The 14818-nt window shown below is 44.1% G+C and overlaps 1 protein-coding gene across 1 annotated transcript in view; it reads right to left on the bottom strand.

The window, feature by feature from the left end:
• Positions 1–791: 791 nt before the first annotated feature.
• The window catches only part of LOC115777283 (multiple epidermal growth factor-like domains protein 10), a 62812-nt gene continuing 48785 nt past the window's right edge, over positions 792–14818 (bottom strand). The window contains exons 14-15 of the mRNA XM_030725129.1: positions 3763–3963; positions 792–2408 (exon numbers count right to left, since the gene is read on the bottom strand). Coding sequence (XP_030580989.1) covers positions 2203–2408; positions 3763–3963 — 407 coding nt within the window. The 3' untranslated portion in view covers positions 792–2202. The remainder of the gene's footprint in view (positions 2409–3762; positions 3964–14818) is intronic.

Genomic DNA, 14818 nt, shown 5'->3' with positions numbered 1-14818 from the left:
AAAAGAAGCATACACACACACACACACACACACACACACACACACACACACACACACACACACACAAGTGTGTTTTGCTATCTTTGTGGGGAATTTCCATTGACTTCCATTCATTTCTACAGCCTAAACCTTACCTTTACCCTTTTCCTAACCCTAACCATCACATACCTAACCCTAACCCTAACCTAAACTCAATTCATACCTTAGCCCTAACTCTGACCCCTGACCCAAAAACAGGGTTTCCCCTTGTGGGGACAAGGTTCCAGTCCCCACAAGGAGCAATTGGTCCCCACAACGTAGTATATGTCAGGAAAATTGTCCCCACAAGGTATTATAAACATACGCACACACACACACACACACACACACACACACACACACACACACACACACACACACACACACACACACACACACACGCACACACACACACACACACACACACACACACACACACACACACACACACACACAAACAAAAAAAAAAACAAAAACAAAATAAGCAGCACTAAATATACCTACTGTAGAAGAAACTATTATTTAGATCAAAGATGTTAAAACAATACACAAGCAAGATAAAGTTAGGGCAAATGGAACAAAATTCATTACTGAGGTAATTCATTACTTTGTGTACATCCTTTGGCAGCAGTTACAACCTTTAGTCTTCTAGACTAAATTTTCAGCCAGTTTAAAGTCTAGTTTAAGCAAATTAAACTTTTTTCATCTAGTTTTACTTTAGTTTTGGTTAATTGGTTTGGTTAACTACAATAACCTCGGTTTATTCACACATTTCTAAACATGTTTTTGCAATGTCACTATATGTAACTATACAGACTGATGGAAAATGTCAATTTTTTTTATATCAATTTAAATGTAAATCTACAAAACTACAAAGTGTGCAAAAAGGAGGAGTCTGAATACTTTGATGTTTTTGTATGTCTGTCAGCATTTTTAACAGTTGTCCTGCTACTGTAAAGTTACTGCTCTATTTATCAATTGTTGTTGCATAAGACATTGTTGGCACAGCAAAAAAGGAAAAATATTTAATTGTGTTTAGGAACATAAATCTAGTGATTCTACAATTAAATTAGGGAAGGGGGAAGTTATTTATAGAATTTTTACAGCATAACCTCCAACCTATAATATATTTATATTTCAAAAAAGCATGTTTCAAATTGGAGCTGTGGTATGTTCACAGTCAAATGACAGTAATCAGCAGAAGACATTTGCCATCTGAACGTGATAGACAGATAAGGGTATTCCTATTTCCTTGAATGCCTTGAATAACCTTTGGCATGCATGTGTAATGAGCTCAACATAACAAAGGAAAATCACAATTATAATCACTAGTGTACAATAAATACATCCAATACACCACTTTGTCTACAGTACATACAAAAAGATACTTTTACTGAGAAAAAACATGAACCCCAGCAGTATCTTTAAATACGTAAACATGAAATAAGAAACAATGTGTAAAAATACCAGAACTATACAGGTAGTGTACATCTGAAGATACAGCAGTTTGTCTTTTTCTTTATATCCTTTTCTCAGTTGTGTATTTTCAGAGAATACCTAAGGAAAGAATGCCTTCTTCAGAGGTGTCCACTGGATTTCTTTGTCCAAACTTGTTCGCACAGCCAACCATAATGCCCATATGATGTTCATTTGGACCGCCCATGATTGTATAGTAGTCTTTACAAATATAAAGTGAGCCTCAGTCTTGTCTTTGGCACAGTCATTTACAGTATTTTTTTGTGGGTGTGTGTTATTTTTTAAAGAGTCCCAGACAGACAAATTTACATGTGAAAGTCAATGTTTCTGGTGACACTTGTCTTCTGAGCAGGGTTGTCTCAAAAATAGCTGAAAAGAATATACTTATGTGCATATGTACTTGTATTACCCCTCTACTGGCAATTTTGTTGAGGAATTAATAGTACAACATAAATATGTACTGGTGACTGGCACAAAACAGCTCAAACTGTTTGGATGGCAGGTCAATCACTAAAATATCAAACAGTGGTCTAGCACTGTAAAAAACAAGCAAACAAAAAGCTACATACACAATAAATAAATAAATATTAGTCCCAGCAACACCTTTCCTTTGTTCTTTAAATATCCATCTTCATCCACTGATCAAATTCACAAACATTTTCCACTTTTATATTTCAGTTTCTGGTGCACTGTGTCCTGCTGGTGGGCCTAGAGAAGTGAGCTGGTGGGGCTGCCAGGCAGTGAAGGGCTGTGGCTGTGCAGGGTGAAGCTGTGGCTGTGGGAGGGGCTGGGGCGCATTGGCAGCAGGTCGTAGTGGCTGGGGATGTGGCTATTTCTAGGCAGGTCATATGGGTTCTGAGGGTAACTGGGAACCACTATAGCACCACCTCCTGGGACAATACTGATGGTTGGCTCTGGAGGAACAAAAACCAGGAGAGTGCAATTTTTATTTTATTTATAAATTTATTATTTATAATTTACACATACAATATTCTTTTCAACAATGAACATTAGTTTTCTGCAGTCATAATTCAATCAAGTCTTAACTCCATAATTATTAAAATGTATTAAAGACATCAAAGTACAACAGTTAAATACTAAAATGTCATTATTAGACTTTCATGACCATGCTTGTTGCATTTTTAGGTACTTGAGGTGGAGCTTAATTTAATTACTACACTCTAAATAGACCAAAAGGATTTTGAGATGATTAGCCCCTTGTTTTATGCTTGAGCAGGGGCAGCACGAAGACAGCCCGCACCTGTACAGAGTTAATTGTTGTTCATGGAGGGAATGCACAGTTGGGATTTTAGTGTAATTTACACATAATTTATGGTCCTGCACATGTGTCTGTCTGCGTACATTTTTCTGTTTGGACAGCGAGGGGAGAAGGATTTTCATCCAACGCAAAACATCGGATGACTATAATAGCCCGGGTTTATGGTTAATTAATAAGCCAGAATGGAAGATTGCTGCTACTCCTCCTCCTCAACCTGTGCTTCAAGGATTCTGACAGTTAGTGTGATTCAAACTAACATAATCATCTTACTGTAACCATCTCTCAAACATCATTATGTTTAGCTGCTTTCAGAACTGCTCGGATTTGTTTAGACTCTTTCTCTCCGATTGACCTGCTGAGATAACTTCAATAGATACTTCCTCTAAACCATCATGTGTCTATATGGCATTGAAAATAACAGTGGACGAATGATATCTTTACATTTAGTTACAGCACAATTAAATAATCTCTTTGAAAGTTCTGCAGGCTTTCATACATGATTTCACCTTGACCTGACTACTGTAATGCACTTTGCACTGGTTTTATTGTGTCTGTGTGCAGCAGAAATTTCTGTAGCCCACCTTATAATTGGGATCAAGCAAAAACATATTAACTAGATTTTAGCCTTGCTTAAAAATTTACCTGTTCTTTTAGAATTGATTTTGAGGTAGTATTATTTGTTTTTAAATGCTCAAATGGGCAGGCTGCTTGATATCTGATGGAATTCCACCTGTACTTTCACATTCCAGTCAGATTCCTCAGATCACCTGACCAGATCACCTGTTGGTTTCCAGGCTAAAAACAAAATTAGCCTCTAAGCTGTGGAACAGACTTAGTTGAAAAAGCAGCTGGATTTCTGTTGTTTACCATAGTGTGTACAGTATGTGTGTTTTGACTGAGTAACTTCTCATCGACTTTCCAAAAAGTGCCCCCCCCCAATGTTTTTTTCTTGCAGGAGATATGTTTAACAGAAGCAATGGTTAACGTACCCATGTCATAGACATTTTTGGCAGGCACAGTGGTGGTCGTAGTCGTACTGATGATGGAGGCGTGTTCGTGGTGGGCCGGTGATTTCATCTCTACATAGCTGCTCTCTGAGTGCTTACACAGACCGGCATTGTCGTTGATGGTGGCATATGGGTTTTCACTGTTGAGGGAACAGGTGCTGGACAAGGAGCCCTTCACATAGTCTAAGGAAAGAATGAAGACAAAGAAAAAACAGACAGATTGTTTAATCTTGTGTGATACAACATGAATGCTTAAAATATGAGATTGCTCTTCAGGACAGCTGGTGGTGAATTTCAACAGTGATCAAAGCTTTCCTGTTTAAAGGTTTTAATACTGATGAAAAGAGTGATATATTTCATTAGGAGAAAAAAACACTATGAATTCATTGTTTTCTTAAAAACCCCAGAATGCTGTAAAGCATGGATGGCTGTATTTTTGCTATTATGGATGGTTTTAACCTGGCAGCACTCCAGCTTTTATCCTTGATGACGATGAGACCCTTGGGCCGCAGCGCCAACTGACATTTATAGAATGATTTGTGTGTGTGTTTTTTTTTTTTTTGTGTGTGTGTCTCCTCCGTGAATCGCCACCTTATCGTGGTGGAGGGGTTTGTGTGTCCCAGTGATCCCAGGAGCTATGTTGCCCGGGGGCTTGTCCCCCTGGTAGGGTCTCCCATGGCAAATTGGTCCTGGGTGAGGGTCCAGACAAAGAGCGGTTCAGAAGACCCCTATGTCTATAAAAGCAAGGGAACAGTTTACCCTGCCCGGGATAGGGTTACCGGGGCCCCACCCTGGAGCCAGGCCTGGGGAGGGAGCTCGAGGGAGAGCGTCTGGTGGCCAGGCATTAGCCCGTGGTGCTTGGCCGGGCGCAGCCCGAAGAGGTTACATGGGCCCGCCCTCCTGTAGGCCCACCACCCGCAGGAGGTGTCATAGGGGTCGGGTGCAGTGTGTGTCGGGCGGTGGCCGAGGGCGGAGGCCCTGGCGGACCAATCCTCGGCTATCAAGACTGGCTATTGGGACATGGAATGTCACCTCTCTGGTGGGGAAGGAGCCTGAGCTAGTGCGTGAGGTTGAGAGATACCAGCTAGATATAGTTGGGCTCACCTCAACGCATGGCCTGGGCTCTGGAACCAGTCTCCTGGAGAAGGGCTGGACTCTGTTCCAGTCTGGAGTTGCCCTCGGTGAGAGGCGGCGAGCTGGGGTGGGTATTCTTGTATCCCCCCGGCTTGCTGCTTGTACGTCGGAGTTCTCACCGGTGGATGAGAGGGTAGTTTCCCTGCGCCTTCGGGCCGGGGAACGGGTCCTGACTGTTGTTTGCGCTTATGCGCCGAATGACAGTTCAGAGTACCCACCCTTTTTGGAGTCACTGGGCGGGGTGCTGGAGAGTGCTCCATCTGATGTCGATGATCGATTTTGTAATCGTATCATCAGATCTGCGGCCGTATGTTTTGGACACTCGGGTGAAGAGAGGAGCTGAGCTGTCAACTGATCACCACCTGGTGGTGAGTTGGATCAGGTGGCGGGGAAGATGCTGGACAGACCTGGTGCACCTAAACGTATTGTGAGGGTGCGTTGGGAACGCCTGGCAGAAGCCCAAGTCCGGGAGATCTTCAACTCCCACCTCCGGCAGAACTTCGACAGCATTCAGAGGGAGGCTGAGGACATTGAGTCCGAATGGACCATGTTCCGCACCTCCATTGTTGAGGCTGCTGCTCAGAGCTGTGGCTGCAAGGTGGTTGGTGCCTGTTGTGGTGGTAACCCCCGAACCAGATGGTGGTCACCGGAGGTGAAGGGAGCCATCAAGCTGAAGAAAGAGTCCTATCGGGCTTGGTTAGCCTGTGGGACTCCGGAGGCAGCTGACAGGTATCGACAGGCCAAGCGGAACACAGCTCGGGCAGTGGCCGATGCAAAAACTCGGGTGTGGGAGGAGTTCGGTGAGGCTATGGAACAAGACTTTCGGACGGCATCGAAGCGATTCTGGCAAACCGTCAGGCGACTCAGGAGGGGAAAGCAGTGCTCCACTCACACGGTTTATAGTGCGGGTGGGATGCTGCTGACCTCAACTGAGGCTATAGTTGGGCGGTGGAAGGAATACTTCGAGGACCTCCTGAATCCCACTGACACGCCTTCTGTAGTGGAAGCAGAGTCTGGGGACGAGGGGGATGACCTGGCCATCGCTGGGGGTGAGGTCACTGAGGCAGTTAAACAACTCTTTGGTGGCAGGGCCCCTGGGGTGGACGAGATTTGCCCTGAGTTCCTGAAGACTCTGGATGTTGTAGGGCTGTCTTGGTTGACACGCCTCTGCAATATCGCGTGGAGATCTGGGGCAGTGCCACTGGATTGGCAGACCGGGGTCCTGGTCCCCATCTTTAAGAAGGGAGACCGGAGGGTGTGCTCCAACTTTCGAGGGATCACACTCCTCAGCCTCCCCGGTAAGGTCTATGCCAGGGTGCTGGAAAGGAGGGTCCGTCTGTTAGTCGAACCTCAGATCCAGGAGGAACAATGCGGTTTTCGTCCTGGTCGCGGAACGCTGGACCAGCTCTTTATCCTCTCAAGGATATTCGAGTGCGCATGGGAGTTTGCCCAACCAGTCTACATGTGCTTTGTGGACTTGGAGAAGGCATTCAACCGTGTCCCTCGGGGTATCCTCTGGGAGGTCCTGCGGGAGTATGGAGTGTCTCTGTACAACCGCAGTGAGGGCTTGGTCCGTATAGCCGGTAATAAGTCGGATTCGTTTCCTGTGGGTGTTGGACTCCGCCAGGGCTGCCCTTTGTCACCGATTCTGTTCATAACTTTTATGGACAGAATTTCTAGGTGTAGCCAGGTGGCGGAAGGCTTCTTCCTTGGTGGCCTCATCTCTGCTTTTTGCAGATGATGCGGTCCTGTTGGCTTCATCAGGGGGTGGCCTCCAGCTCGCAGTGGAACGGTTCGCAGCCGAGTGTGAAGTGGCCATGGTCCTCAGCCGGAAAAGGGTGGAGTACCCTTTCCGGCTCAGGAACAAGTTCTTGCCCCAAGTGGAGGAGTTCAAGTATCTCGGGGTCTTGTTCACGAGTGATGGGAGAAGGGAGCGGGAGATCGACAGACGGATCGGGGCTGCTTCTGCAGTAATGCGGACGCTGCACCGGTCTGTCGTGGTGAAGAGGGAGCTTAGTGTAAAAGCGAAGCTCTCGATTTACTGGTCGATCTACGTTCCTACCCTCACCTATGGTCACGAGCTTTGGGTAGTGACCGAAAGAATAAGATCGCGAATACAAGCGGCAGAAATGAGTTTCCTTCGAAGGGTGGCTGGTCTCTCACTTAGAGATAGGGTGAGGAGTGCAGCTATCCGGGAGGGGCTCAGAGTAGAGCCGCTGCTCCTCCACATCGAAAGGAGCCAGTTGAGGTGGGTCGGGCATCTGATTAGGATGCCTCCTGGCAGCCTCTTGGGTGAGGTGTTCCGGGCATGTCCCACTGGGAGGAGGCCCCGCGGCAGACCCAGGACACGCTGGAGAGATTATATCTCTCGGCTGGCCTGGGAACGTCTTGGGGTCCCCCCGGATGAGCTAGAGGAGGTGGCTGGGGAGAGGGAAGCCTGGGCTTCTCTGCTTAGGCTCCTGCCCCCGCGACCCGGCTTCGGATAAGCGGAAGAAAATGGATGGATGGATGGATTTGTGTGTGTGTGTGTGTGTGTGTGTGTACTTCCTGGGACTATTTCCAGAATAAATGAAACCAGATTCCTGGTTATTATGATAGTTACCATAGTGACCAAATTCTCTCCTGATACTACTATCAGCAAGACTCTTCATTCAGATTCAGATTCCTGCTGTTGTCACTCTAAATGTCATTTTTGTAGATTCTGCTTGTAACGCATGAGGCTGTCTGTGTTACTGCGTGTCTCAGTACTTCTTGACAGGCATACCCCGTCTTTCACTTTTTACTGAAGATGAAATAAATCTTTAATAGGAACCCTGACTATGAAGACATGTATAATATATTATACATTAAATTAACATTAATGTCAACATTTTAAATTGCCTTACAAACCCAGTTTCAAAAAAAGTTGGGATGCTGTGCATAATGAAAATTAAAACAATGCAATGATCTGAAAATCTCATAAGCCCTTATTTTACTGGGGTGGCTGTGGCTCAGGAGATAGAGCAGATCATCTACTAATCGAAAGATTGGTAGTTCAGTTTCTGGCTCCAGTCGGCCAAAGTATCCTTGGGCAAGATACTGTAACCCAAGTTGCTCTCCAATGCAACCGTCGGAGTATGAATCTGTGTAAATGTGAGATAGAAAGCACTTTAAAATAGAAAACAGTGCTTGAGTGAATGGGTAAATTCAAACATGTTTGAGCTTTGAGTGCTCAGCTAGATTACAAAACTGGCCCATTTACTATTTATTCACAATAGAACAAGAGCACCTATCAAATATGAGAAAATATATAATTTTTAGAAAATTATTACCTTTTTTATGGCAGCAACATGTCTCAAAAAGTTGGCACAGGGTCAACAAAAGACTGGAAAGTCTTTTGTTGACCCTGTGCCAACTGTGCCAAGTAAGGGGTACTAAAGAGAAACAACTGGAGGAACATTTTGTAGCTATTTAGGTTGATAGGCAACAGGTCAGTAAAATGACTGGGTAAAAAAAAGAGCATCTTAAACAAGGAGAGTATCTCAAAAGCAAAGATGGACAGAGGTTCATCACAATTTGCAAAAAAGTGCAGCTAGTTGACAAGTTGAGAGTCTGTGTATGGAGCTGTGCGCCTCCTCCAGCAGAGAGGGAGCACTAAAAGTAATTTCAGAGGTTGGCATTAACTGTTAAGTATAGACCCTCCCTACTTCATAATTTTAAATTTAAAAAAATTTTTTTTATCCAAGTCAGTTTCGTGTTTCATGTATAAATGTGGTCCATAATTACAGGCTCCTCCATGAATCGCCACCTTATCATGGTAGGTTGGATCAGGTGGCAGGGGAGGATGATGGATAGATCTGGAGCACCTTAATGTATAGTGAGGGTGTGCTGGGAAACGCATGGCAAAGGCCCCAGTCCACAAGATCTTCAACTCCTACCTCCAGCAGAAACTCAACAGCATTCCGAGGGAGACCGAGGACATTGAGTCAGAATGGACCGAAGCTGTGTTTGACAGGTGTTTGGTACCTGTTGTGGCAGTAATCCCCAAACCAGATGGTGGAAACCGGAGGTGAAGACAGCCATCAAGCTGAAAAAGGAGTCCTATCGGGCTCGGTTAGCCGGTGGGACTTCAGAAGACTCCTGGTGGGCCAAGTGGAATGTGGCTGGTGGCTGAAGCCAAAAGTCAGGTGTGGGAGGAGTTCTATGAGGCCCAGGAAAAAGACTTTCCGACTACCTCAGAGCAATTCTGACAAACCGTCAGGTGACTCAGCGGTGTTCTAATCACACTGTGTATAGTGCGGGTGGGGTGCTGCTGATGTCAATTGAGGATATAGTCGGGCGGAGGAAGGAATAATTTGAGGACCACTTTAATCCACTAACACGCCTTCTGTACAGGAAGCAGAGTCTGGGGAAAAGGGGGACAACACGGCCATCACTGGGGTGAAGTCACTGAGGTAGTTAAACAACTCCTTGGTGACAGGGCCCCTGGGGTGGACGAGATTCCCGAAGGCTCTAGATTTTATAAAGCTGTCTTAGTTGACATGCCTCTGCAACATTTAATTTAATTCAATTCAGTTCCATTCCAATTCAATTTTATTTATATAGTGCTAAATCACAACAGTCACCTCAAGGCGCTTTACATTGTAAAGACCCTACAATAATTGCAGACAATAATTGCCAATTACTTGGCAATCACTTGAGGAATCACTTGGGAAGGAAAAACTCCCTTTTAACAGGAAGAAACCTCCAGTGGAACCAGGCTCAGAGAGGGGCAGTCTTCTGGCACTACCGACTGGGGGTGAGGGGAAGGAGATAGGACAAAAGACGCACTGTGGAAGAGAGCCAAAGATTAATAATGACTATGCAGAGTGGTGAAAAAACAAAGTAAAAAGAGGTGAATGAAAAGAAACACTCAGTGCATCATGGGAAACCCCCCAACAGCCTAAGGCCTATTGCAGCATAACTGAGGGATGGTTTAGGGTTACTTGATCCAGCCCTAACTACAAACTTGATCAAAAAGGAAATTAGAGATGGTGTCTGTCTCCCAAATCCAAACTGGTTCCACAGAAGAACAGCCTTAAAGCAGAAGTCTTTGCCTCCCATTCTACTCTTAAGTATCCTAGGAACCACAAGTAAGTTGACCAGTATGAGAGCAAAGTACTTGCTCTCATACTGGTCAACTCATACTTGTTATCTCTGGTGTCCTCCCTGGTAAAACGACACCAGAGATAACAAGTTACCATTCCTGGACTGTGCGGTGCTTATCGAGGAAGATGGAAGCCTCAACATTGAAGTTTACCGGAAGCCCACACACACAGACCAGTATCTCCTCTTTGACTCCCACCACCCTCTGGAACACAAACTTGGGGTGATCAGGACCCTACAACACCGTGCGGAAAGTGTTCCCTCTAAGGCAGAAGGGAAGCATAAGGAACGCACACACATTAAGAAAGCCCTCAAAACATGCGGTTACCCCAACTGGGCCTTCATCAAATCAGCTAAGATGCACAGGAATGAAGGCCAAACACAAACTACAGAGAATAGGAAGGACAAGAGGAACAACATTGTCATCCCATATGTGTCGGGCTTGTCAGAGAAACTCAGAAGAATTTTCTCCAAGCATGACATCTCAGTATACTTCAAACCAAGTCACACCCTAAGACAAAAACTGGTTCATCCCAAGGACAAACCCGCCAAACACAAGATCAGCGATGTAGTGTATGCTGTTCAGTGCAGTGAAGAGTGCTCGGACCTCTACATTGGTGAAACCAAACAGCCTCTTCACAAACGAATGGCACAACATAGAAGAGCCACCTCGACAGGACAAGATTCAGCAGTACATCTGCATCTGAAGGAAAAAGGGCACTCTTTTGAGGATGCCAATGTTCACATTTTGGACAGGGAAAACAGATGGTTTGAAAGAGGAGTGAAAGAAGCCATCTATGTCCACTGTGAACAACCATCATTGAACAGAGGAGGTGGATTACGTCACCAACTTTCCCCCGCTTACAGTGCTGTCCTGAGCTCCCTTCCCAGACGTCTCAACCCCCATTCACACCTTTGTTCCAGTGACCTCAATAGGCCACAGGAAACAATGGAGCGGAGTCCTAAATTGGTTTCAACTGAAACCACTGATTAAATATGACCCACGCCCCCTTCACACCTGGGCACATGTGTTCACGCACATGATCAATAGAGGGTCATAACCACCTCCAGGGGACTACGCCCACAGGGGTTTAAATACCTGGGTCTCTCCACCATTTGGTTGAGAACTGAAGAAGCCTTTCGGATGAGAGGTGAAACGTCTTCAAGAAACAAAAAGAAGTCCAGTCGCCTTTTTCAAGCTCCAGAGACTACTATGACCTGGATGACTGAGAATCTACACAGACATTATTGCACAATGTCAATTTTTCTATGTATAGTGTGAAATTTGATTCTTCTTATTTATATAATTTTTTTTACTACTTATTATTAGCTGCAATTACAAAATACATTTCACTGCATTGTACTGTGTATAACTGTGCATGTGACAAATAAACCTTATCTTATCCAGTCTACATGTGTTTTGTGGAAAAGGCATTTGACTGCAACTCTTGGGGGATCCTGTGGGGGGTGCTGTGGGAGTATGGGGTGTCTGCCCCGTTGTCACTGCACCGGTCTGTCATGAGCTGAGTGTAAAGGCGAAGCTGTTGATTTACCGGTTGATCTATTATTGTAGGGTCTTTACCTACAATATAAAGCGCCTTGAGGTGACTGTTGTGATTTGGTGCTATATAAATAAAACTGAATTGAATTGAATTGAATTGAATCTACATCCCTACCCTCAACTATTGTCACAAGCTTTTGATAGTGACTGAAAGAATGAGATGGAGGATGCAAGTGGCGGAAATGAGCTTCGTCCAAAGGGTGGTTGGCCTCTCCCTTAGAGAGCCACTACTCCTACACATCAAAAGGAGCCAGTTGAGGTGGTTCAGGCATCTGATGAAGATGCGTCCTCAGTGTCTCTTGTGTAAGGTGTTCTGGGTATGTTCTACTTGGGAGGAGGCCCCAGGGTAGACCCAGGACATGCTGGAGAGATTATATCTCTCAGCTGGCCTGGGAACACCTCTGTGTTCCCCTGGATAAACTGGAGGAGGTGGTTGGGGAGAGAGAGGTCTGAGCTTCTCTGCTCAGGCTGAGCTCCCCCCCACCCCCCCCCCCCCCCCCCCCCCCCCCCCCCCCTCCTCCCAGGACCCAGCCATAGATAAGTGGAAGAAAATGGATGGATGGATAAATGGATGGAATTACAGGATAACTCACATCTACTGGCCCCTGTAAAGCTGCAACCAACATGTCTGTATTTGTCTGAGTAGATGATCTAGTTGGAGAGGTCTCAGTTGAAGAATACTGAACACTTACAGATTGCAGAGCTGACTGTCACTTTCTCCATGATCATGGTACCATTGGTTCTCTTTCAGAGCATCAGATATTTCCCATTGATCGCATTTCTCCAGGTTTCATTGGCTTTTTAGACTTATTGAAGAAAAAAAATTGCTGGCAAAGCATGTGGCTTCAGTTGCCAAACATAACCAGCAGCATTTGTGACCTCTGTTAATTGGTTAAATGCATCAAATGCATTGGGAGAGAAGTGAAGAGACCACAGATATAGATCTTTTGGGAATTGACTTTGTTCACAACAGTTTTTTCTATCTCTTGTTTCCTTTCCATTGCAAACTGAAACCAAAATCAACAGAATGTGGTATATTTATAATGTTTTTTTTTTTTATATATATATACTTTGCTCCTTTTAAAAGAACATGACTGTAACAATAGCGCTGGAGTGCCACCACTTAACTTCACTGACTCAGAGTGCATTGCACAAGTAAATTAGTAGCTCAAAATGTGTATCAAACATTTAATAGTCTGCAATGTGTTTTAAAGAACAAAAAAACTGATGAGTTACCCTTTAAAAAACATACATGTTAGAGTCACAATAGCAACACTAAACACAAAAGAACAACAACATCAGCACTCAAAGGCAGCTGAGGGTAAAACACACATTTGTGAACCTGCAGATAAAGGAAATATACTGTACATCGAGTGACATGAAGAGTATTCAGTCATAGAAAAGGAGATTTTTTTTTTTCCCAAGGGGAAGTTTTGGGGCTGATGAGGGTCAAAGGAGGAGGATGACCCCAGGAGGGAGGGAACAAACACAGAGAGAAGAGGAGTTGGGTTCATCCTGCAAAGACACAAACACATCTATGAGCACAGGCTGGAAAATATCAAGAGGAACAGTGAAAGTGGTAGTAAAATAACAGCGTTTGGATACAAGCTTGGATCTGTGTGCCATACTGCATCTCCTACCTCACCTACATGAAATCAGAGTCTGCAGTCAAATTAGTAGCTCTGTGAGATTGTAATTGAAATGATCAAAGGAATTTGCAAATATCAGACCCCCTTTTTTTTATTTTGATATATATCACTTGTGAGGATGTTCTTTCCAAATAAAGCTGTTTTTAAACTGCACTTCATGTTGTTGCAGTGGTGGATGCTCATGTTAAACATGGTCATCAGCCAAAGCTCTTGCTGATTTACCCAGTTTCAGACTGATTTCATGGAGTAGGGATATCATTTGCAGGTGTTAATCTCAGGCACAGAAGGGACCGCCCCACTGCTCTACAGTTTTCTTTTCTTTTCTTTTTCTCTCCTAAAGCCTATTAATAATTAAATTCATACAACATGCTGTCTTGCATGTTTTTTTTTTTTAATTTAAAGCCAGCTGTGGAGGGCCTCTGCTTTCTGGTGAACAGCTCTAACCTGTTTATGAACACTGAAGGTATCCTATGGTATCAGGAACCAAGTCCTGGAAGTGAAGTGATGCCTCCTTGCTGCACTACAGTTTTACAGTTTCCGCATTGTTAGTGGTTCTGTTCTTCTTTATACTGACTTGCTAACTATTAAGGGAGGTTTAAAGTATTGTAATTAGAAAGAGTTAAAAAAAACAAACAAAAATAAAGCTAGTTTGTCAAAATTAACTAAAACTATTAACATAATGTGAAGAAACAAGTGCTAGACTTGAAACATGAACTAGGGTCAGGCCATACCACCTTGTATCATACTGGTAAAAGGCAAAGCATCTGAGAGAAGTTATTATTTCCTATCACTGCGCCTTCGAACATCAAACCGATTTGAGCCTAAATGGAGGACAAATAACACAGAAAAGGCAATCGATGTATCGATCACCACATAAAAGGAGATGAAAGAGGCAAGAATATATATTTCATGTATCATTTATAGCGCTATACTCAGGGGTTGAAGCAGGCCAGAACGATCCAGAATGGCACTTTTGGTGCAGATGTCCCTAAGTTGTGGTTGCAGTATTTTAGCATCTAGCTAGTGCTACAGAAGAGGAGCGAGTATAAAGGGAGTAATATTGTTTTTAAGTGGAGGTAATTTCAAATACAGTATTTCTATCAGCTCACAAATATTAGATCAAGGGAGTTTGAATTGAAGCTGATGCTTAGATTCATTCACTGAATTGCACCTTTATACCAGCTGTATATGGTCAGCATACTGTCAGTGTAGGCGATGGAATCAGATGGCTTGTGAAACATCTGCTCACATCTTGTTCAGTTCAGCTGTGTAACTCCACAAAGAGCAGCAGCAGCACAGCTCAGCTGATCACAGCCTGTGATTCTTTTCCCCACGCTGTCACACTTGCTGAATCCCATATTAACCCATGACAGCTAGCTTTGCACAAAAATAGCTGGTAGAAATGTCCTTCAAAGAGTTACGTTCATACTTTTCAGAGCCTGTTTTCACTTTTACTTGAGTAAAAAAGTTAGTCAGTACTCAACTTTTATCAGAGTTTTTTTTAACATAAATATTTGTACTTCTATTAAGTAAGGATTGTCTGTATTTTTGCCACCTGTGGCATATAAAG

The sequence above is a fragment of the Archocentrus centrarchus genome, unplaced genomic scaffold (assembly GCF_007364275.1).
Source record: "Archocentrus centrarchus isolate MPI-CPG fArcCen1 unplaced genomic scaffold, fArcCen1 scaffold_48_ctg1, whole genome shotgun sequence".
NCBI classification, from domain to species: domain Eukaryota; kingdom Metazoa; phylum Chordata; class Actinopteri; order Cichliformes; family Cichlidae; genus Archocentrus; species Archocentrus centrarchus.
Note: the sequence above shows the minus strand (reverse complement) of the source record. Positions and strands in the feature narration are given on the sequence as shown.